At 36.2% G+C, this 23788-nt stretch overlaps 1 protein-coding gene across 1 annotated transcript in view; it reads left to right on the top strand.

Annotated features, from left to right (window-relative positions):
* The first annotated feature begins 3746 nt into the window (after positions 1-3746).
* LOC124971651 (fibrous sheath-interacting protein 2-like) overlaps positions 3747-23788 on the top strand; it is a 38863-nt gene continuing 18821 nt past the window's right edge. The window contains exons 1-8 of the mRNA XM_047535315.1: positions 3747-3842; positions 4234-4359; positions 5049-5210; positions 5894-5983; positions 6356-6495; positions 7476-7617; positions 8286-8396; positions 8950-9067. Of these exons, the coding sequence (XP_047391271.1) occupies positions 3747-3842; positions 4234-4359; positions 5049-5210; positions 5894-5983; positions 6356-6495; positions 7476-7617; positions 8286-8396; positions 8950-9067 (985 nt within the window). The remainder of the gene's footprint in view (positions 3843-4233; positions 4360-5048; positions 5211-5893; positions 5984-6355; positions 6496-7475; positions 7618-8285; positions 8397-8949; positions 9068-23788) is intronic.

Here is a 23788-nt window from a genome sequence, read left to right as displayed (position 1 = left end):
CCAAGTTTTTCATTTAAACTGCTGTGTAGGCAAGAGTACAGCATAAATTTTATTTATCCAATATCTTTTTCATACCTGTTTAGTAAGTGTCACACTCTAATTTTGCATTTGTGTATTTCTCCTTTCATCTCCATTGGTTTCTGTTTCATGTATTTTGAGGCTGTATTATTTGATATATGTACATTTGGAATCATTATGTTTTTCAAATAGATTGATTTTTTTTTGTCCTGGGGATTGAACCCAGGGGTGCTTAACCACTGGGCCACATCCCCAACCTCCCTTTTACATATTTTATTAGAGGCAGGGTCTCACCGAGTTGCTAAGTACCTCGCTAATTTGCCTGCTTCGTAACTCACCATCCTCCTGCCTCAGCCTCCTGAGCCACTGGAATTACAGGAGTGCACCACCATGCCTGGCTTAATGGATTGATTTTTTTCAACATGTAATTTTTATTTTTGTTTCTAACAATTAAAGTCTATTTTATCTGACATTAATATGGCCACTTTTGCTTTTTAAAATTATTGTTTTGGGGCGGGGCATATAGCTTAATTGGTAAAGTGCTTGCCTCACAAGCACATGGCCCTGGGTTCTATCCCCAGCACCACAAAAAATAAAATTATTATCTAGGGGAGAGGTGAAGAGAGGATAATGAGGGGTAGATATGATCGTAGTATATTACATGCATATACAATATGTCACAATGAAACATGTTGTTCTGTATAATTAACATGCACTGATAAACTAAATTAATATTTGCTTTGGATATTTTTCCTTATCCTTTTAATTTCAACCTATTTATTGTATTTGAAGTGCATCTCTTGTAAACAGCATATAGTTGGATCATGTTTTTAATTGATTTTTCCAATCTCTTTCCTTTAATTACTAGGTTTAGATGACTTACATTTAAAGTAATTACTTATATGTCAGAGCTTAAGTCTGCCATTTTATATTTTTTTCTTTTAGTTTATTTTTTACCTTATTTTATTATTTTTTTTTTGTATGTGGTGCTGAGGATCAAACCCAATGCTTCACACATGCAAGGCAAGCATTCTACCACTTAGCTACAACCCCAGCCCTGATTGTTTCTTCTATTTCTCATTTCTGTTACTCCTTTCTTGCCTTCCTGTAGGTTACTTGAACATTTTCAGAAGTACATATTGATTTATTTATGTTTCATATATATCACTTTGTATAATTTTTTAATGATTGCTCTAGAAATTACAAAACACATGCATAGCTTACTAAAGAATACTGGTATTAATATTTGACTACTTTGGAATGAGGAAAGTTTAATTCCAATTTATGTCAGTTTATATTCCTCACTTTAAAATTACAATTTTCTTAAATGTTTTCTTTACATACATTAGCAAGCACAGCAGCTGTTCTTAAAATTTTTGCTACAACCATAAAAAAGGATTAAAGAAATGTATGAAGAATAGGATATCTATTGTATTTATTCCTATTTTTACCCATTCCAATGGTGTCTCATTTCCCCTCTGAAGTTCTAAGCCTTCTTTTGTTATAATTTCCTTTCTTTATGAAAGTAAAAGATAGTTCAAAAGGAGAATGTCATCCATGTCTTTTTTAAGCTTTTTTGCATGTTTTGTGATAAAAATATTTTATATAAAATTTTTGTATTTCTTACTCTTTCTAGAAGTGAGTTGCATTTCATGATCAACCAGATTATTAAAAATTGTACTAAGACAACCCAGTGTCAACCTGAGGTACCCCACCACCTGTGCTTCAGCAGCTACTCACACAACAGGGGCAGCTGGTGTCCCTGGCAGTTTCTGTAGGTGTCCTGGGCTTTACTATTTACTATAGACTAGTAAGTGGGCCTTTACCCCTGGGATCACTCCCTATCCTTGCCCCTTCCTCAGAATGGATGTTATTTCATTTCTGCTTAGAAAGCTTCCTTTAACCACTGTCTAAGAGTAGGTTTGCTAACAGTAAATTCATGTCCCCCTTCCTCTGAGAATGTCTCTATTTTTTCTTTATTCCTGAAGGATATTTTCACTAGGTATAGAATTCACAGTTGATAATTCATTTCTTTCAACACTTGAAAAGTGCTATACCTCTTCCTTATGGCTTCCATGGTTTCAGATGAGAAATACTCTGTCATTCAATTCCATTTTCTCCAGTAAATAATGTTTTATTTGTCTGTGGATGCTTTCAATATTTTTTCCTTTCCATTAGTTTTCAGAAGTTTAATTATGATGGGTGTTGGGTTTATATGTATGTAAATTAGATACATAGCATAGAGAAAAAGAACAATTTCTAACAAGTCAGGTTCCGTCTCAGCCCTTTATTTATGCTCTAGTGAGTTCCCTGGTGCAGAGTGTATGTTTTACACACTGGGAACTGTATCTTTAGTACGTGTCCGGCACAGATCAGGTACTCAGTACTTGGTTGGTTGGGTGAGAAGGTAGAAACAAATAGAAAGAGGGAGAGAAGGGTCAGAGAAATGATGAGTCTAGGACAGGAAACAGGAATTTGAGGGAGGAAAGTGTTGGGCTCTTGACTTAAATAAAGGGCTAGAGAATGGAAGGAAGAAAGAAGCAAAAGAAGGTCATTTTAACTTACTGCATAAAGCTGAATCCACATAGAAAAGGAAAAAAAAAACTGCTCCATATTCCTTTCCTGTGCATCAAGGAACCAATCAACTAAGAAGTGCAAAAACATTCCTATGGATCAACCTCTTTTCCTAGGATCTGTCCACTTCATGTTGTCCTGCTCCTTTCATCTATAGTCAATGTAAATTCAATGTAAACAATTTGTGTTTCTTTTCCCCAAAATTTTATTATAACATACTCCAGTCCCGTAGGCCTGGTGTATGTTTTACAACTAACATCTGGCTATGCTGCTAGCTATGGGGATTTGTCTGAGGACCAGTCCTATTGCCCTTTGGCTAGTATCCATAACAACTCAATAAATTTATAGAGACCTCTTAGTCTCAAGTTTGAGTTAACCAAAGTGTCCTAAGTGGGACTGGGAGGTATGCCTAGGGGAAGGAGAAGGGAGGTCACATTGTCTATAATGGGGGTGAATGTGAAAAGTCAAGCCTCTGATTCTAATAAAAATCACACAATTACTCATGGATGTGAACATGTGTTGAACATAAATATTAGCTCTCTGGGGGTCAGTAGGAATTAAAGGAATTATAGCCATTTACCCACTGACAAATTCAAATACGTTCTCGAAAATGGGGTAGACTGATTTCAGAAAGATAGGAAACCCCAGCTGTGGTCAGGATTTCAGACCACAACTCCTAACTTTTGAGGCACTCAAGCCTCAAGGTTTGGGTTGTGCCCATGCATACCCAGAGACAAGGTGGTGTTCCGTTCTCCTCCTCCCATTGATGACGCACATTGGGGTGACACCCATTAGCTAGGAGTCTGTTGGGGAGAAGTCGTTGACAAGAAGTCCATTGGGGAGAAGCTGTTGGGGAGAAATTCATTGGGGAGAGGCCATTGGGGAGATGTCCGTTGGGGTCAGGCCGTTAGTGAGACATCCGTTGGGGACAGGCCGTTAATGAGACGTCAGTTGGGGTATGCCATATAATGACATCACCACTGCAGCCTGGAACCCAGTATTGTGAGGGGCGTGGCTTGGGGGATGCGTTACCCTAACAACCAGGGTCTTGGACGCCCAGACTTGATCAGAGCGTAGAGTGGGCAAGGTGTAGACGGAGAAACAAGGACAGCCTGTTACCCCAGTCCCCAGCCGCCTGGGGGCTGATGGTGGCCATGGAGCTGTACCTCAATAACTGTTCTAAGACTGCCAAAGCGGCCGCCACCAAGGTAGCTGCCAGCACCCTGAAAGCTGAGAAGACCTGCGGCACAGTGAGTGACTACCAGTTCTCCTCTCGGCCCTGGGGGCGGGGTTCCAGGCAGGCAGGTAGGTTGAGAGAGGTAAATCTCCAGTAAAGGGAGGGAACCCGGCAGATCCTTGACGAATCAGCTGCCTACTTCCTGGCCTCTGGAAGCCAGAGCCACCAGTTGCCACTACCACTGCCATTGCCAATGACTGAGACTAGACTTAGGTGGGACACAGATGCTGGTGACCCTCAGAAGCAAGGAAGTCATCAGGGTTGTTGGCTGGGTGAGTTTCTTCAAAGCTGTGTGTGATTCTTTGCTTTATTTGGAGGTATTAGCCCACTGAAGTATAATTGATTGGTCTAAACTAAATGAAACTTCCTAAAGAAGGCACAAACTTTCTAATTGTATCTGACAGAGCTCGCAGAAAAGAAACATTCCAGAAGTTGGCGTGTCTCACCTGTTGGATATGCCTCTAGGAGTCAAGCTACCAGTTCTCCCAGGAAGTACTAATCTATTCTATACTACAAATATAAGTGAAACGGTAAACTAGTTTTTAATTGAGTTTGAGTGTTTTTATTTATTCCTTTTTCTATGGTTACACTTTGGTCAATTTGAATTTCACACACCAAATGAAGTTAAAAGAGTTGAAGTGTTTAAGTTCTGTAACACAAGACCCTAGGATGTGCCTCAGGTGTACCATCCAGTACCATTTATTTTTATCTCCAATCAGAGCCACTACTTAACAGACTGGGGTTTTTTCTGCCTACATACATATACATACACCATGCTGATTCCCATTTCTTTGCATTTGTCCATCTGGCTCCTGAAACCTGGCAAACAGTCTCCTCTCCTTCCCACCAGTCAGTCTGACCTCTGTGTCTCAGGACTGAGGTTGAGGCCACAGGCAGAGTGAACAAAATGTACAAATTAGGATTCCACCTGTAATCTGCACCCAAAAAAGAGTCTGGGAGAGGAGAGGAAGAGAAAGGCCATAGATTTACCAAATCATCCCATTGTCTGTACTCTCATTCCAGATTCTGCTTGCATATTTTATTTTTGATAAATATCCTAATCATTTCCACAAATTGATGTTTGGGTCTTGGAATGTGGCTCTGTGGTAGAGCATTTGGCTAGCATGTGTGAGGCCCTGGGTTTCATCCCTAGTGCTGAAAAAAAGTGTGATTTCATTCATTTTGCATTTATAATATTTTTGAATCTGTTTGTTTGCAGCTCTATCAACCTTCTTTTGGTTTTAACCTTAATGATCCTTATTGCCGACTTCTGGAACCCAGCTATAAAAGTCTACATGATCCACATCTAAAAACATACTATAAGAGAAAAGATATCCTGAAGCGATTAAGGAAAGGCGGTTATATCACCAGCAATAATAAAGTGAGTTGAAGCCTACTTCCTGTTAAATAGCAAAAGCCTAGGGACTCGATAGACACTTACTTCTGTACCTCACTGGCATCCAGTGTCAACATCTAATTGAGCAATGGAGGATACTTAATGTAAAATTAAATTAATTATACAGTATGTGGGTCAGAGAAAAATCAGATGGCTTTTTTTTCTAAAACTACTTCCTACTGATCATTTTTCTTTAATAACAGCAAAAGATAATTACCAAAAAGTTGAGTATGTGAAGACATACACTAATATACACATTTATTTATGTATTTTCCCCAAAACGTAATGCCTTTCCCCTGGGTCTAAAAGTAATTTCCCATACTCATTGGGAAAACTGGTGACAAATGGAACCCAGCAGAATACAGCTTGACAGAATAAATTCTTTTGAGGGTTAAACATCATTTCTATGTTTTATTTAAATAATAAATTGAGTGGGGATAGCAAATTTTTGACTATGATGTGAGACATTAATAAGATAATATTTAGATGGAAGTTTCATGCTGATAAAGCAATTGTATAAAGATACTGCCTTCAAACTTTTACCAAAATGCATTATTATTAGATTTGACCTCAAAATTCTTACTAAAATGAATGTTCTTATTACTCTTTTCTCTGGAAAGTGTTAACAATTGTTACAACTTTGTATTTATATTCCTGATTTTTTGTAGGTTATATGTTCCTTGAAGGAATTAAATAAGTACAGACAATATCTGACCAGTTTAAAAATAGACTTTCAAAAAAACTATATGCGAGAACAAGTAAGTCAAGTACTTCAATTTTTTTTATTTGGAACTTAAAAGAAAATTTTTTATCTAAGGTTTAGTCCTATGCAGAATATTATCTTAAAATATTCTAACCTAAAAAAATATTCTAACCTAGAAATAGTAAGGTAACAAATCAAATAAGGTCACTGTATGGAATCTATAAAAAACAAAATGAAAAATTTGCATTTCCATTTATGGAGAAAAGTATTTCTTTGTCTAGAATGGAGCCATACTAGACTGAAATGCAGGTGAATAGAATTAACCATTTGCAAAGCACAAGACACTAAGCCTGAAACTTAAGAAAATATGTCAAAGGATAAGTTTACTTCTGTTAAACACAAAAACTTTAATACTTTTTTCTTTCAGAAAATAATTGAAAAACAAGTAAATGAATTGCAAGAAAACAAGAAAGTCTATGATAATTGTGATGCTACCCATTTCCAACAATGGCTATTACAGGAAAGCTTGCGAACAACTCCAGACCAAGATTTGTTAATAAAACGCAGGTATGATCAAACTTAATGCACATTTCATGGACACAGGTGGATCCCCAAAAGCTGTAAAATACTAGAAAGACTTGATTCCAGAATGAACAAAAGTTTAACACTGTTTAAACCATCTCTAGTTTTCATTGTGGAGAGGAAAAAAAGGTAGAACAAGAGGTAGAGGGATCAGGAACCTTGGTACCAAGGTTCAGGGGAGAGTTTCTACCTGAGAAATTTGAGCCTTAGGAGCCCAAGAGGTAAATAACACTGAGATTTGAAGAGGAAATCCAAAGTACTAATACTTGATCTTAGAAACCCACTCTCATAGTAGCAAAGGGAGTGAGAATGTGTCTTTAGCACATGTTTCAAACATAAATTTAAAGAAATTACTCTAACACATACCCCATATCCTAATCAACTATGTGTTCTTTTAGCTACTGCCACATACATTTAATGTTGCCAATGAGGCCACGCCCATGCCTTAGGAGGTAAAAGGATGAGTTATATAGTTTTTTTCAGAATACATACCGATCCACCAGTGTCCCAAAGTCATACTTTGCAGACCTCTCTGCAGATGATAGACTGTGCAGGGACCTAGGAATCACAGAAAAGCCAGTATCCACTTAATCTCAAGGAAATTCAAATCTTCTGGTTTTCCAAAGTCAATATTTCAGTTGATTTTGGCCATCTTTGGACAGTGATGAACCCTAAATCACTGAATTATGAATAAGTTTTGTAAAATGTTTTTAATCACACTGTTCCATATTTTGTCATTGTCCCAGGCATAGTAATAGAATATTGCATAAAAGAGAATGGTAAAACAAGTATATCATGATGAGTTGGTGGGTCGCCAACATAAAAGTCCCTGAATAACTCTCATTTCCCTGCAGTTCAATAAATAAAAAGCAATAAAACAGGTGATTTGGAAATGTTAAAGTAGATAATGCCATCATGAAGGAAATAGCCAATTTACTTTCACTTATATTTTCACTTTTATTTAGATACTTACATATGATTAGTAGGGAATTAGATAAGATTGAAAACGCAACAGAAAGGCGGAGTGCACTTCGGATGAGGGAAGAAGAAAGACGACATCAGGAACACCTAAGAAGGAGACTTAACCTACACAGACAAATTGAAGAGGTGAAGAATACCAAATTTTAAATATCAGGGTGAAAACTGGGCATGGTGTTTTACATGTAACCATTTTTAGCACTCTTACTATATTACCTGAAGTTATTTCAGGTTTGAAAAATAAGCCCCTGTAAATCTTTTATCCCTGTTATAATAAATAAGCTTTTAATTCAAATAGTGAAACTAATATCACAAATTACAGGTCCTTTATATTATAGTCACACAGTCAGACCTTATCTGTTCTTTAAAGTTTTATAATTTAGGTCTAGGGAAAAATAATCGTGGCTGCATTCTCCTTCCCCAAATTTAGACAAGGCTGCTATTTGTTTAGTTTTTCCATCAAAATACACTTAAGAGCAACAGATAACATGATATACCATGAGTCTAGAAGAGAAAACCTTCTTGCCAAGTAGAACTATCTTTGGAGTGATACCTATGCTTGAATTAAACTTATCATAACAAAATAATTTCTTCCCTTTTGCCATTGCATACACCAACACATTCCCAGTGAAAGACAATAAACAAGCCGATTCTAAATCCAGTGTGAAATTTTCATTATGGTTGACCCAATTTCTGTTAGGCTATGGATTTTGCTTATTGGTGGAAGATAGACAAAGTACTTTTTTAAAAGTATTTCAGAGAACCCATGCTGACCATGGTAATATTGTGCTCCCTAGGAATGGAAATCAAAAGAAATGTTACTTTTGACAAAAATCAGAGAAGAAGTAAAAAGAGAAGCAAAAGTTGAAGAACAACATCGGAAAGTCAGAGAAGAAATTGACCAGAAGGTAGTGAGCTTTTACCAAAGACTTGGGCTGCTTGAGGAAAGGCTTTTGCCATTGTTTTTTTATATTTTACAGTGCTGTCACAAGTGACCTAGACTCACAAAGACAGCTATTGATGGAGATATTCAGTCTGGCCTAAATCTGTATTCAAGGGCTGGTCTGAAGTGTGAACAACATTGAAAAAGCAGGCAATAAGTTAAATTATTAATTATTTTCTTTATGTGGGACCACAACAGGAAATTACAGCTTACTATCTTTGTAGCATTGAACTCAATATGACTTTAGAAATTTTTAGACATGAATGAAGGTTCACTTTATTTTTTATAATATTTTTTAGATTTTGATAGATCTTTATTTTATTCATTTATTTATATGTGGTGCTGAGGATGGAACCCAGTGCCTCACACATGCTAGGCAAGTACTCTACCACCAAGCCACAACCCCAGTCCCAAACATTCACTTTAAATACACCATAACATTTGAAATGTTTTTTATTTCCAGTTGCAAGTTGATATTAACAATTTTAAATATATTAAATATATTTTTAATATTTTAGAATCAAGCTCTTCTAGAGAAAAAAATCACTTATCATTTACAAAAAGGGCAAAGAAATGAGTATAAAATAAGTGAATCAGAAGAAAATATCCTTGAAAACAAAAGACAAGATGAAGCAGGTAAGAGAGAAACAATAAAAGGCAAAGTAGCTAATTAGAAGAAGCACTTGTATATATTAAATATTGGTATTTTTATAAAACCCTTTTCTACTTATATGGTGAAGACAAAGGTCCTTGCACAGGTTAAGTCCTAGGAGTTCACACTACCTGTGCCAGGTACTGTGTAAGGTACTTCCCAGTTACAACTTCAATTATAAAGAATGTAAACATACACATGTATATAATACATATTATAACAGATTAATTGCTTTTATAAAGTGGCTAAGTAGACAAGACTGCCTATACATCTGGTTTTAAAAGGAGCCAGTAAGAGGAAACAGCTCAAACAAAAAGGTAGAAAAGACAGAGAGCAAGAGAGAGAGAAATAAGTTTAAAAGGAAGAGCCAGTAAGAAGTACTAAAAAGAAAAGTTTAAGAAAAGGAACCAGCTAGAGAAAAAAATACAAAAAATAAGACTAAGTAAAGGAGACAAAAAAGAGAAATATAAAAAATAGAAAAACTTTAATGAAAAATCAGTAAGAAAAGATTATACATAATCTATGTAGAGAGAGCAAGCTAGTAAGAAAAAAGAAAGTTTTAAAAGGGATATTAAAGAAAAGACATAAAGCAAGAAACAGAGAAAGAAAGAACAAAAAGTTGGAAAGGAGGAGGCAGCAAAAAAACAAAAGGAGGAGGAGATAGCCAAAGAAAGAAACCTGTACAGAAGAAGATAGTAGGAGAATAAAAAGAAACAAATAAGAGACAAAAAGAAATGGGGGAGGGTGGAAGAGGAAAAAAGGCAGATAGGCAAAGAAAGGAGAAAGAAAATGCAAGAACAGGAGCTAAAGAGCCAGGCACTGTGGCACATACCTTTAATCTTGGCTACTCAGGAGGCTAAGGCAGGACAACTTCAAATTCAAGGTCACCCTTAGCAACTTAGCAAGGTCATGACAGAAAAAAAAATTGATCAGTGGAGTAGATGAGGAGGAATGAAGGGAAGGGGGGAGGGATGGGATAGGAAAAGACAGTGGAATGAATCTGACCTAACTCTCCTATGCACATATATGAATACACCACAGTGAATATCATCATCATGCACATCCACAAGACACTAACTTAAAAATAAAACTAAATAGCAGAAAGATCAGTAAAGTAGAAGGAAGGGAACAAGGAGAGGGATAAGGGGAGGGAAAGGGGAAGTACTGGGGACTGAATGAGAACAATGCTTTTATAACTATGTCAAAATGGATACTAATGTTTTGTATAAATAAAAGAACCAATAAAAGAAGAAAAAGAAGTACTAGGAATGTAGCTCAATGGTGAAGTACCCCTGCACTTCACCATTATCACAAAAAAAGATAGATGGATAGATAGAGAGTACAGACTCTAAAAAGGAGAAGCAGACACCAGTAAGAAAACAGAACAATGAAGGTAGACTAGATTTTTTTTAGTTGTTTGTTCTATTTAGTTGTACATGACAGCAGACTGCATTTTGATTCATTGTACACAAATGGGGTACAACATTTCATTTCTCTGGTTGTGCACGATATAGATTTACACCATTTGTGTAACCATACATATACATAGGGTAATAATGTTTGTCTCATTCCACCATCTTTCCTTCCCCTGTCCCATCCCCTCCCCTCGTTTTCCTCTACATAATCCAATATTCCCCCAATCTTCCTTTACCTGTTCCCCCACCCCCATTATGTATCAGCATCCACCTATCTGAGAAAACATTTGGCCTTTGGTTTGGGGGGGTTGGCTTATTTCACTTTGCATGATATTCTCCAACTCCATCCATTTATCTGCAAATGCCATAATTATTTTATTCTTTATGACTGAGTAGTATTCCATTGTGTGTGTGTATATATATATATATACATCAGAGTTTCTTTATCCATTCATCTGTTGAAGAGCATCTAGGTTGCTTCCACAATCTAGCTATTGTGAATTGAACTGCTATTAAACATTGATGTGGCTTCATCACTGTAGTATTCTGATTTTAAGGAGTGGGATAGCTGGGTCAAATGGTGGGTCTATTTCGAGTTTTCTGAGGAATCTCCATACTGATTTTCAGAATGGCTGCACCAATTTGCAACCCCACCAGCAATGTATGAGTGTACCTTTTTCTCCACATTTTCACCAACACCTGTTGTTGCTTGTATTCTTGATAATTGCCATTCTAATTGGAGTGAGATGAAATCTTGGGGTAGTTTTGATTTACATTTGTCTAATTACTAGAGTTGTTGAACATTTTTTCACATATTTCTTGATCAATTGTATATCTTCTTTTGTGAATTGTCTGTTCAGTTCCTTTGCCCATTTTTGATTGGGTTCTTTGTATTTTTGGTGTTAAGTTTTTTGAGTTCTTTATAAATTCTGGAGATTAGTGCTCTGTCTGAAGTGCCTGTGGTGAAGATTTTCTCCCATCTGTAGACTCTCTCTTCACATTACTGATTGTTTCCTTTGCTGAGAAAAAGCTTTTTAGTTTGAATCTATCCCCATTATTGATTACTGCTTTCGTTTCTTGTGCTTTGGGAGTCATGTTAAGGAAGTCTGGTCCTAAGCCGACATGATGAAGATTTGGACCTACTTTTTCTTCTATTTGGTTTAGATTTTTCTGGTCTAATTCCTAGGTCCTTGATCCATTTGAGTTGAGTTTTGTGCAGGGTGAGAGATACGGGTTTAATTTCATTCTATTACATATGGTTTTCCAGTTTTCCCAGCAACATTTGTTGAAGATATTGTCTTTTCTCCCTTGTATGTTTTTGGCACCTTTGTCTAGTATGAGATAATTGTATTTATGTGGAGAAAAGATACAATAGGGACATAATAGGAGAAAAAGGAAAGAGAAGAAAGAAAAATAAAAATGAGGCAGAAAGAAAAGTAGTACAATGATACATAGACTTAAAAAAGAAAGTGAAGTAAAAAGAGGGAAAATAGAAAACAAAATGGAAATTTAGAAGAACTCAATAAAAAGAGTACAATAAGGAAAAAAGATTTTAAAAGAAGATAGCAATACTAAATGATAGATAATATAAATAGACCCTTAAAAGAGAACAGTCAGTAACAAAGACTTTGATGGAAAATATAGAAAGAAACCATGGAATAAAGACGGAGAGTGGGGAAAAGAAAAAGAGAAATAAAGGGACCAGAGAAAGGAAGTAAGATGAGGTTAAAAAAGAGAAGGCAGAAAAAAAGGACAAAAAATAAGCAGTGGAGAGTTAAAATAAGATTTAGAAGAAGGAAATAAAAGTTCTCAAATAGAAACATGTAAAAATAATGGAGATTCAGGGGAGGAAGGAAGAAAGTGAGGAGAGCAAGGAAAGAAAAGAGTGAAGGAATAAAGCAAGAAAGATGTTAAGGAAAAAAATGGAGGGAAAAGGAAAGGAATAGAAAAGAAATTTAAAATGAGCTAGTAGGAAAATAGTAAAATTAAAAGGAACAGGGAATGTCAATATAGGAGAGTCTTGTGAAAGCATTCCAGAAAAATTTTGTGAGGGGATGGAACTTAACAGGGTGACTTTTATAATAAAAGAAATTTAGAGAGAGAAATCTATAAAAAAGTAAGTTAAAAAAAAAGTAGGAAAGGATAAAAGAGGAAAGAGGGAGGGGAAAATAAAAGGTGAAAAGGAAGAGGGAAGGATTTAGAGGAAAGGAGAAGGAAAAGAGAGAGAGAGCAAGAAAGAAAGGGAAGAAAATAAGGAAGGCAAGCAAAATTGGAAGAAACACTGTGCAAGAAAGAGGTGGGGTAAAAGTCATAGATAAAGGAATATCCAAGGAAAAGAAGAAGGAAGGGAAATTTTAAAGAATGATTCAATAAGAAAAAGTAGAATGAAACCAAAGAGGAAATGTGATTGTGGGAGAGATGTTTGAAAGAAGAGGCCAGTAAGAAATTTAAGTGCAGTTGGGAGAGGGTGTTTTAAAAAAGAGATATCAGTTGTTGTTGTTTTTTTTTTAAAGACTAAAGTAGTCATGAAAGACAGACACATGGGTCTGAATTTTAAAAGACTATATACCAGAAATTAAACACATTACAAAACAAGACAGCAAGAAAGAGAGAATTAGAAACAGAGAAGGAAAGGGGAAAATAGCTTAAGAAAATAATCCAATATAAATTGAGTTGTAAAAATCAAGGAAGGGAGAGAAGAAAGGAAACAAAGTAAAAGAGCAAATAAAAGACACAGACGAAAGGAATAAAACAAGGAGGAAAAGTTGAGGGAACAGAGAAAACAAAATGAAAAAGTTTATAAGGAAAGGAACACTAGGAAAAGAGCAAAGTAGAGGAAACAAAGGGAAAGAGAAATTGAAGTCAGTGAGAAGATCAAGTACAATATGGGTAAGGACATTTTGAAAAGTCATTAAAAAAGAGAGTTAGTAGGGGCAGATCTCATGAAAATCTAAGGGAGGGGTGGGGGCAAGTGTTGGGTGGGGAGTGATATTAGCCAAATTATATTGTTATTTTGTGTGCATGTATGAATATGTAACAACAAATCACTTCATTATGTATGACTTTAATACACCAATAAAATATGTTGGAAAAAGTGTTAAATAGAAATAGAGATGATTGATAGCTAGTCAGATAAGTGAGCATGTATAAGACTAAAAATGAAGAGCCAGTAAGAAATAGCACAGAAATAGAGTGAAGATATTTTTTAAAAGCTTAAAGAGAACAAGAAAACTAAGTACAACATGGGAGAGGTAAGAATGTAAAGCTATAAAAATGTATTAAACATAGATGATTTGATAGTTAAGTAAACAGATTGGTATAGATAGGACTCTGAAAAGAAGCCAGTTTTTAAAAAAGACAATACAAAAAGAAGACAGCTACAAAGAGACACAGAAGGAAAGAAAAGATCTTTAAAACAGGAGTCAGTTAGATGAGAGTTAGAAAAGGTAGGGAAGGGAAGAGAACAGAATAAAGGGAGAATGATAGGAAAGAAAAAATAAAGAAGATGTGGAAGGGAAGGAAACAAGGAAAGGTAGATTTGATTCACAGTGGGTGGGGAAATGCAAGGAGGCAGGCAAGAGAAAGACCAGCAAAAGGTTAGAGAAAGGGAAAGGGAAGGAAGAAGACAAGAAAAAAGATTAAAAGTGTAGATGGGATGAGTAACTAGGTTAAATTTAAAAACAGAGAATCTGAAAGTGAAAGAGAAAATGTTTGAAAAGAACTAACAAAATTAAGTAGAATTATGGATAACAGGAATACATTTTTTAAAAGAAAATTCAGTGAAAATAAATACAGTGAAATGAAGATGATAGGCAAAGATAAGTTAGATAGAGTTGACTTTTAAAGATGAATCCAGTAATACAGTATAAAAAAGAGTTAAATAAAAGGAAAGAAAAGTTTAAGAAGAACCAGTAAAAATAATGCTTTTCTGAAAAATGAAAAACAGAAGGAAAAGATGAGAGGAGCAGTAAAGGAGCATAAAGGGAAGGATGGAGCAAGGGTAAAAAAAAGAAGGAAGGGGAGGAAAGATGGAAGTTAGGCAGAAAAAAGAAGTGAAGCAGAAGGGAAGCAAGAAAAACAAAAAGAAGGAAAGAAGAGAAAGTTAGGGAAAAAGAAGTCCAACAAAGGAAAAGTTGGACAGAATGGTATACACCCATAATCCCAGTGACTCGAGAGACTAAGGCAGAAGAATCCCAAGTTCAAGGCCAGCTTCAGCAACTTATGGGGGCCCTTAGTAACTTAGTGAGACCCTATCTAAAAATAAAAAAAATTTTAAAGGGCTGGGGATGTGGCTCAGGGTTCAATCTCTGGTACCAAAGTAAATAAATTAAAAGGAAGGAAGGGAGGGAGAAAAAGAAAGAAATTAAAAGGAAGAGTAAGTATAAAAAATAAAAGAGATTGGGAGAATGAGATAACAGTATTTGAAAAGAAGGAGCCAGAAAGGAAAACAAGTATAATTACCTGTGGAAGTGAAATATTTAAGAGTAGAAGAGAAATACATAGAATGGTAGATGACCATTTAGATATGTCAGATGAACATCAGAAACTAGTAGGAAAAAAAAAAGTACTGTGCAAGAAAGAGGAAAGAAATACAGAAAAAAGGTCAAAGAAGGAGGGAGTGTTAAAGTAAACCAGAGCTAGACAGTAGTTGAAACAGCAAAACATTTTATACAGGACTACAGGGAAATAGGGGAAAAGAAACCTTGGGTGAGAACTTGGGTCAACTCCAAATAAAGCATGGACTAGTGGGAATTTATATCCAAAGAGTAAAGTGGGGATTGGTGGATACAAGATTGATAAGAGAAAACACCAGGGGTAAAAGGGATTCTGGCTAAACCAACCTAACAGGTTTCTTGCTAAAGACAGGCCAGGGTTATCAGATATTATCTGGAGGGGTGGTAGAGGATGAGGAACCAGATTGAATACCAAAGTTGATCAGCTATGGAGTATGAAAGGTTCTGACTAAACTGGCTTAGTAGGGTTCTTTGCTAAAACTGGATTTTACAAGAAAGTGCACAGATGGGTCCAACAGAAGGTTCAGGAGCCTGACTCAAGTTTGGTCAGTAAGAATCTTTGCCAGTAAAAAGAGAAGTAAGGGAGGTAGGCAATTTTAATAAAGAATGAGTCATTAGGATAAGGTAAAAGAAAAAATGAAGCATTTGTGTATGAGAGGAATTTGAAAAGATGGAACAGTAAGAAAATCAAGTACAATTCTAGAGGTGAGAGAGATTTAAAGAATAGAAGCCATTAAATAAGAAAAACAAAGAAAAATAGGAGACAGAGATAAATAAAAATTTTTGTTTTCAGAATAGAACAAGTTTAAAAGTAGACTCATGTACAACTAAAGAAGAGAGAAGTGGAAAGGAGATTGATTTTTTAATTCATTAAAATAAGTGCTTGATAGGCAAGTGTTTGGTGGATACATACGTAGGGAGTTAAAAGAAGTCAGCCACAAAGACAATTTTATAAAAATAGAATGAGCAAAGGGAAGAAAAGGTTTAAAAAGAGGGGACAGCAGAAAAGAGTAGAACAGAGGAAGGCAGGGAGGATGGGAGGAAGGGAGAGGAAAGTTAGTCAATGGAAGAATCAGGAGAAAAAATAATTACATAAACAATGAAAGAATGAGAGAGTGAAGAGGAGCTAGCCAGAAAATCAACTACTATTTGGGTGATGGGGAAAGAGTTTTAAAAAGTGGAAATCAGTACCAAAAAAGAGCAAAATACAGAAATATGACTGTTAGCTGGACAACTAGCTAGGTAAGTAGGAAGGTAGATAGGTAGACTGATCTTTAAAAGTGGAAAACAGTAAAATAGGCAGTACTAAAATAGAGAGCTAAAGAAGAGAAAAAGGAGGAGTCAATAAAAACAGACTAAAAGGAGGAGGGAAAGAAGGAAAGAGGGGAGAGACGTTTAAAGGCAATAAACCTAGGAAAAAATAATAAAATAACAAGAGAGATAATGTGAGAGGGAGAGACCAGAGTTCGAAAGGGAGGAGCTAGGGAAAAAAATTAAGTATTATGTATCGTGCAAACTAGGGAGCAATAGAAAAGAGATATATAAAGACCAATCATCAATCAATAGAGAGATGAATACATACATAGATGGAAAAATACAGATATAGTACTGATTTTTTTTTTCTGGTATCAGGGATTGAACCCAGGGGCACTTAACCACTGAGTTACATTCCTAGCCCTTTTTTGCTTTTTTTTTTTTTTTTTTGAGACAAGGTCTTGCCAAATTGCTTGGGGTTTCCCTAAGTTGCTGAGGCTAGCCTTGAACTTATGATCCTTTTGCCTCTGTCTTAGGGATTACAGGCATGCACCACCATGGCCAGCAGATATTACTAATTTTTTCATTAAATTTACCATTTTATTGAACACTTAACAATGGGTCAAGTACTATTCTAAATGATTTGCATGCATTATCAGTAACCCTAATGGCAATCTTGTAAGATAAGATTGATGTTAATATTTCCCAGGCAATAAAATAGGCCAAGTGGCCTAACTGTATAAGTAGCAGAGTTAGACTGGGTCCCAGGTTGACTTGACTCCAACCATCAAGATATTACTGATTTTTAAGAGGAGCAGCCAGTAAGAAAGATGGGACAAAAATACAGAAAGAAGGAAACAAGAGAATATTTTAATGTAGACAATATAAAGAGAGTAAAAGAAATAAAGAGGGAAGGCAGGAACAGATGAATGAACAAAGGAGAAAAAAAGAGAGTTTGTAAAGGGTGAGTTAGTAGAAAAAACTCAAAGAATAAGGGGGAATGTGAGGGGGAGCTTATAAGAGAGTCAGGTACAATTGCAAGACTCAAAAAACAATAAATAGAAAGATGGTTGAAAACTAGATAGACACTTAGAAAGTCTGGCAGGAAGGTAAATGGGTAGGTAAATAGAGGATATGAAGAAAGAAAAGAAAGATTCAGATTGACATAAAAGGAATAGAAATGTGAAAAAGAAATATGAAATAGAATGAGAGAGAGAAAGGGAAGGAAAAAACATTTAAAGGAGGAGCCAGTAAAAAAATAATGAAAGCAAGAAGAATGGAGGGGAGGAGGAAGGAGGAGGAAAGATAAAGAAAAGATGGACAATAAGAAGAGAGGAAAGAAATGAGGAAAGGAAGGAGGGGAGGGATGGAAGGAAAACAGGAAAGTAAGCAGGCATGCAGACAGAGAAAGAAAAGAAGCAGGGAGAGACAGCAAAATAAATGGAGAAAAGACAAAGGAAGGGAGGAAGTAAAGAAGGAAAAGAAAAGGAAAGAGAAAGGGAGAAAGAAAAGAAAAAAGTTTAGAAGGGATGAGTCTCTAAGGAAAAGAGAATGTAATTATGAGAGACAGAAGATGTTGAAAGGGAGAGATAGGGAGAAAATTAAGTATAATCATAAACAGCATACAGAGAACTAAGAAGAAGAAATTAATTACAAATATGTTAAAATTGGAATAGATGATACATAGATGATAAACAGATCAAATGGACATTAAAAGTAGAGGGGGGAAAGGCAGTGGAAAAGGAAGGAGAGTTAAAGAAAGAGAGTGAAAAGGAAAGAAAAGATTTTAAAGAGCCAGTGGAGGGGAGTCTAAATTATAGGCAGAAAGAGAGAAAGAAGGAAAGAAGTAAGTTTTAAAGGGATGAGTTAATGGAGGAAAGAACAATATAAAAGAAGAATGTGAAAGAGGAGCTTGAAAAGGAGGAGCTAGTAAGAAAAGTATATTATAGAGAACAAGGAGAGAAAGAGGTTTTAAAAGAAGCCATCAGTTAAAGACACAATAAAATGTACTTAGGTGCTCAAATGACATAGTAGAGCCAACTTTAAAAGGAAAGGCTAGTAGAAAAGCAATATTAAAAAGAGAATGTCAAGAAAAGAAAAAAATGTTTAAGGGGAGTCAGGTTTTTTTGAAAGCATAGGAAAAGAAGGAAAGGAGAAAGAAAAGACAACAAGTATGTAAGCACACAAAGACAGAAAGAGAAAATAAAGAGCGAAAAGGATACATACAAAAAAGTAATAAAGATAGAAGAATAGGAAGGAAGGAAGGAAAGAAGGAAGGAAGGAAGGAAGGAAGGAAGGAAGGAAGGAAGGAAGGAAGGAAGGAAGGAAGAGTGAAGGAAGGAAGGAAGGAAGGAAGGAAGAGTGAAGGAAAGAAGAGAAGAAAGGAGATGGAAAAGAAAATTTATTAATGAACAAGCCTAGGAAAAACAGTAAAATAATGCAATGGAAGTGAGAACTCTGAGTTTAAAAGGAGGAGCTAGTAATAAAAATTAATCTCAATTGTGGAAGGGAAAGAACTCTGAAAAGTCAGATTAATACAGAGTAAAATAAATATAGATGAATGAAAGCTAACTAGTAGGTAGGTGGATGAATGGATAAATTGGTATATGATATGATAGGCAGGTAATTATTTCAAAAAGAATCCAGTAGTAAAACAGAATGAAAATATAGAAAGTAAAATAAACATTAAAAAGGTCCAGTATGAAAAAAACATATAAGGAGGTTGGAAAGAAGGATTGAAGAAAGGAAGGCAGAGGAGAGAAAAGGAAAGTTTGTAAAGGTTGAGTCAACAAAAAACAACATTAATTCAAGGAGGAGATGAAAAATAATGATCAGAGGGAAGAAACAGTAGGACAATCAAGTACAATTATATAAAGGAGGAAGATTTTTTAAGCAACAGTGAGGGAAAAGTAGTAAAATAAAGACAGAAAGATAGATGGTTGATAACTAAATAGCTAGGTAGGTAGATGATTGACTGAACTTAAAAATGAGAAGCCAGTAAAAAAAAGAATGTACAAAAATATATATATGGGGATTAGAAAGGAAAAGAGAGGAAAGGAGAGATGTTTAAAAACAGGAAGTAGTAAAGCAGGTAAAAAATGGAAAGAAGGAAGGAGGGAGGAAGAAATGGAAGGAGAGAAAATTAGTAAAGAATGAAGAAAGGCGGGTGGCAAGGTGATAGATGGAGAAAGTAAAGAAAGGACAGTAAGAAGGAAAGAAGAGTCAGACTAAGTGGCACACATCATTAATCCCAGTGACTCAGGAAGATGAGGTAGAAGGATCTCAAGTTCAAGGTCAGCCTGGGCAATTTAGTGAGACCCTGTCTCCAAATAAAAAATAAAAAGGGTCAGGGATGTAGCTCAGTTGGTAGAGTGCCCCTGGGTTGAACCCCCACTACTTCAAAAAACAAAAGAAGGAAATAAGAGATATGCAGAAGTTAATCCAAAACAAGGGGAAGAGGGAAGAAAGAGAGCGAAAAAGAGGGGGGAAAGGGAAGAGGAAATTTCATCAAAATAGAAAGATCAGTAGAGTAGAGGAAGGGGGTTGAGGGGGGAACGAAAGAATGAGAAAAGGGAAGAACAGTGGAATGAATCTGACCGTAATTTCATATGTATATGCATGACTATACCACAGTGAATCCCAATATTAGGTATATCCACAAGACACTAATTAAAAAAAATTGCTGGGTGCAGTGGCACACACCTGTAATACCAGCGACTTGGGAGGCTGAGGCAGGAAAATTGCAGGTTCCAGATATCCTCGACTTAGGGAGACCCTGTTTCAAAATAAAAATTAAAAAGGACTGGGGATGTGGCTCAGTTTGAAAAGTACCCCTGGGTTTTATCCCAAGAACCAGTAAATAAATTCCACAAAGATCAGTAGAGTAGAGGAAGGGGAGCAAGAAGGGAAATTGGGTAGGGAGAGCGCTGGGGACTGAATTAGAGCAAATTATATTCCATGTTTTCATAATTATGTCAAAAGTTATCCTAATGTTACATACAACTATAAAGAATCAGTAATTTATTTATTTATTTATTTTAAGAATCAGTATTTTTTTAAAAGAAGGAAATAAGAAACAAGGGAAGGAAGAAACAAATGGAGGAAGGTAGCAGGAAAGAAAAGGTTATAAGAGATGAGTCTCTAGGAAAAAGAATAAAATTAAAAAGCAGAGAAAATGTGAGCACAAGATGACATTGAGAGTGACTTAACAAATACAGTAAAAAACACTGAAAATAAACACAGATTTATTTAAAGTACATAGACTGAAAGAAGGTACTTTAAAAGCAGAATCTACTTTCCAGAGTGGCTGCACCAATCGCAACTCCACCAGCAATGTAAAAGTGTGCCTTTTTCCCCACATTCTCGCCAACACTTATTATTGCTTGTGTTCTTGATAAAAGCCATTCTAATTGGAGTAAGATGAAATCTTAGAGCTGTTTTAATTTGCATTTCTCTAATTACTAGAGATGTTGAACACTTTTTCATATATTTATTGTCTGTGTGTCTTCTTCTGTAAAGTGTATGTCCAGGTCCTTGGCCCATTTATTGATTGGGTTCTTTGTATTTGTGTTGTAAAGTTTTGTAACTTCTTTGTAAATTTTGGAGATTAGTATGGAGAATCCTCAGAAAACTTGGAATGGACCCACCTTTTGACCCAGTTATCCCACTCCTCAGTTTATACCCAAAGAACTTAAAATCAGCATACTACAGTGATGCAGCCACATCAATGTTCATAGTTGCTCAATTCACAATAGCCAGTTGTGGAACCAATCTAGATGCCCCTCAATTGATGAATGGATAAAGAAACTGTGGCATATATGGAATATTACTCAGCCATAAAGAAGGATAAAATTATGGCATTTGGAGGCAAATGGATGAAGTTGGAGAATACCATGCTAAGTGAAATAAGCCAATCTCAAAAAACCAAAGGACGAATGATATTGCTAATAAGTGGATGATGACACATAATGGGGGGTGGGAGGGGTTAGTGTGAGGGTTAGAGTTAGGGTTAGGGAGGGGGGCAAGAATGGAGGAAGGATGGATTGTTCAGAGGAACAAGAGGGGTGGGAGGGGTAGGGGGGAAGGAAAAATAACAGAATGAGACAAACATCATTACCCTATGTACATGTATGATCACACAAATGGTGTGACTCTACTTCATGTACAACCAGAGAAACAAGCTATACTCCATTTTACAATGAATAAAAATAAATAAACTATTTTTAAAAATAAATAAATATATTGATGACAGTTAAGCAGTAGATGTAAATATATGTGATTTTTAACAACATCAAAAAATCAGTAGCAAGAAGGACAAAACATATACAAAGTCAGAGGGATGGAAAGGTTTTTAAAAGGAACTAGTAAAAATACAGCAAGAGGAGAAGGGAAATAAGTGAGAAAGGGAGGGAATAACCAGAAGTAAAGAAGAAAAAAGGGCTGAGAGTATAGTTCAGTGGCAGCCTAGCAAGTGAAAGGCCCTGTCTCAATCCCCAGCATGGCAAAAAAAAAAAAAAAAGGAGAAGGAAGGAAGGGAGAGAGGAAGGAAGGAAAAGAGTACATAAAGGATGAGTCAGCAGGAGAAAGAAAGGAGAGGGACTGTGAGAGTGAAAGGGAGAAGCCAATAAGAAAATCAAGTAAAACTGTGTCTTGTGCAAGAGATTAAAAATAAGGCAGCATTTTTTAAAAGCAAAATAAACACAGAAAGACAGATGATCAATAACAACATAGCTACCTAGGTAGGTGAGTAAGACAAGTAGGTTAAAATAACTGATTTTTAAAAGAAAGCAGTAGTAAAGACAAGATTAAAATGTACAAAGAAAGAGATAAAGAAGGAAAGAAAATGTTCCAGAAGAATAGTAAAAATAAAGAAGAATGGAAGTAATGAGGAAGGGAGGAAAGAGGAAGAAGAGGTGAATGAAAGAAGAAAGGGAGGGATAAAAGAAGCAATGTAGGAAGATTAGCATCACGGGTCAGGAGAGCAGACAATATTAAAAAGTTTAAAGAATAAAGAAAGCGAATGGAGGGTACATAAATGGAGAAAACAAAGTAGGAGGAAAAAAGAAAGAAATGAAGGAAGGAAGGATGCTTGGGACAGGAGAATAAAAGGGGAGGAAGGCAGAAAATCAAATATACAGCAGGAAAATAAGAGAGACAGGGAGCGTGAAAGAAATGGAGCACAAGTAGATGAACAGTATAAAGGTAGGCAGCATGGAAGAAAAGGTAGAGGAAAAGAAGGAAAGAAGGAAGAGTGGAAATGGAGGTAAGGGGAAAAGATCTAAAAGAATCAGTAAAAACTAACCTGAAAAAAATGCCATGAAACAACCATGGATGGATGACAGCTAGATCAACAGTTAGGTAGATTGATAGGTATGTAGACCAGATTTTTAAAAGGAGGGGTCAGAAGAGAGGACAATATTAAATAGGTAAAAGAAGGGAGAGAAAGTGAAGGGGAAATATTTGAAAGAGGAAACCACTATTTTTAAAAGTATGAGAAGGAGAAAAGTGTTGGAAGTACAAATGACAGGCATGAAGTAGGGGAGAGGTAGGAAGGGAAGCAGGAGAGGAAGGGAAACAGTCTATTGGCTCACAGTGGAAAGACAGATCAAGCCATAAATCATAACTCAAGCCAGAGAGAGGGTAAAAGGATAAGAAAATGACACAGAGGCAGGTAAAGAAGGTAAAAATGCAGAAGAATAGAAGGAAGGAAAGAAGGGAAGGAGGAAAGAACGGGACAGAAAAAAGAAAAGAATTTTAAAGGGATGAAGCTAGTAAAATAATAAAAGAAAAAAGAAAAAGTGAGACATAGAAGTTAGTTTAAAAAGAGTTAGTAAGAAAATTAGGTACATCTGTGAAGGACAGAGAGCCAGAAATCTAAAATAAATTAGTAAGAATAGAGTAAAATAAATGAGAAGACTGACAGCTACTTGGTAGGGGAAGATATAGGTAGATAGATCCATGAAAGGATAGATGGATGGATAGATACAAAGATAGATAGATAGATAGATAGATAGATAGATAGATAGATAGATAAAAGTTTTAGAAGGATGAGTCAGAAAGGAACCATTTAAAAAGGAAAAGGATATGAATGTAGAAGGAGGCAATAAAAAAAAATCAACTACAATTGTGTTGATGGGGAAGAGATTTAAACAAAGGAGTCAGTTTTTAAAAAATGGATGGATATAGGCGGCTCTGCCCACTCCGGCTGCAGGCTCTCTTCTCGGGGCGATCCAAGATGGCGGCCTAGAGGGAGACTGCACCCCCTGTCGCTCCAGAACCCAGGAGTTAAGAAGGGGAGGCATTGAGAGACTCGGACTGAAATAGAGCCACGGGTGAGTCTGCCCACTGGGTAAAGCTCGGCCTGGGGGGCAGGCCGAGATAGAGGTGGCTTATTGGAGCCGGGCAGGGCAGCTAGAGTCTTCCCAAGGTAGCCTTCCACACTCCGGCAGTGAGCTCCTCCCACACGGCCAGCTGCACGGTGCAGGCCCCCAGTGAGAGCATTTCAGCACAGAGCCAGTTCCAA

This window comes from Sciurus carolinensis, chromosome X (genome assembly GCF_902686445.1).
Source record: "Sciurus carolinensis chromosome X, mSciCar1.2, whole genome shotgun sequence".
In the NCBI taxonomy this organism is placed as follows: Eukaryota; Metazoa; Chordata; class Mammalia; order Rodentia; family Sciuridae; genus Sciurus; species Sciurus carolinensis.
The sequence above is the reverse complement of the archived record's forward strand: the minus strand, read 5'-3'. Positions and strand labels throughout refer to the sequence as shown.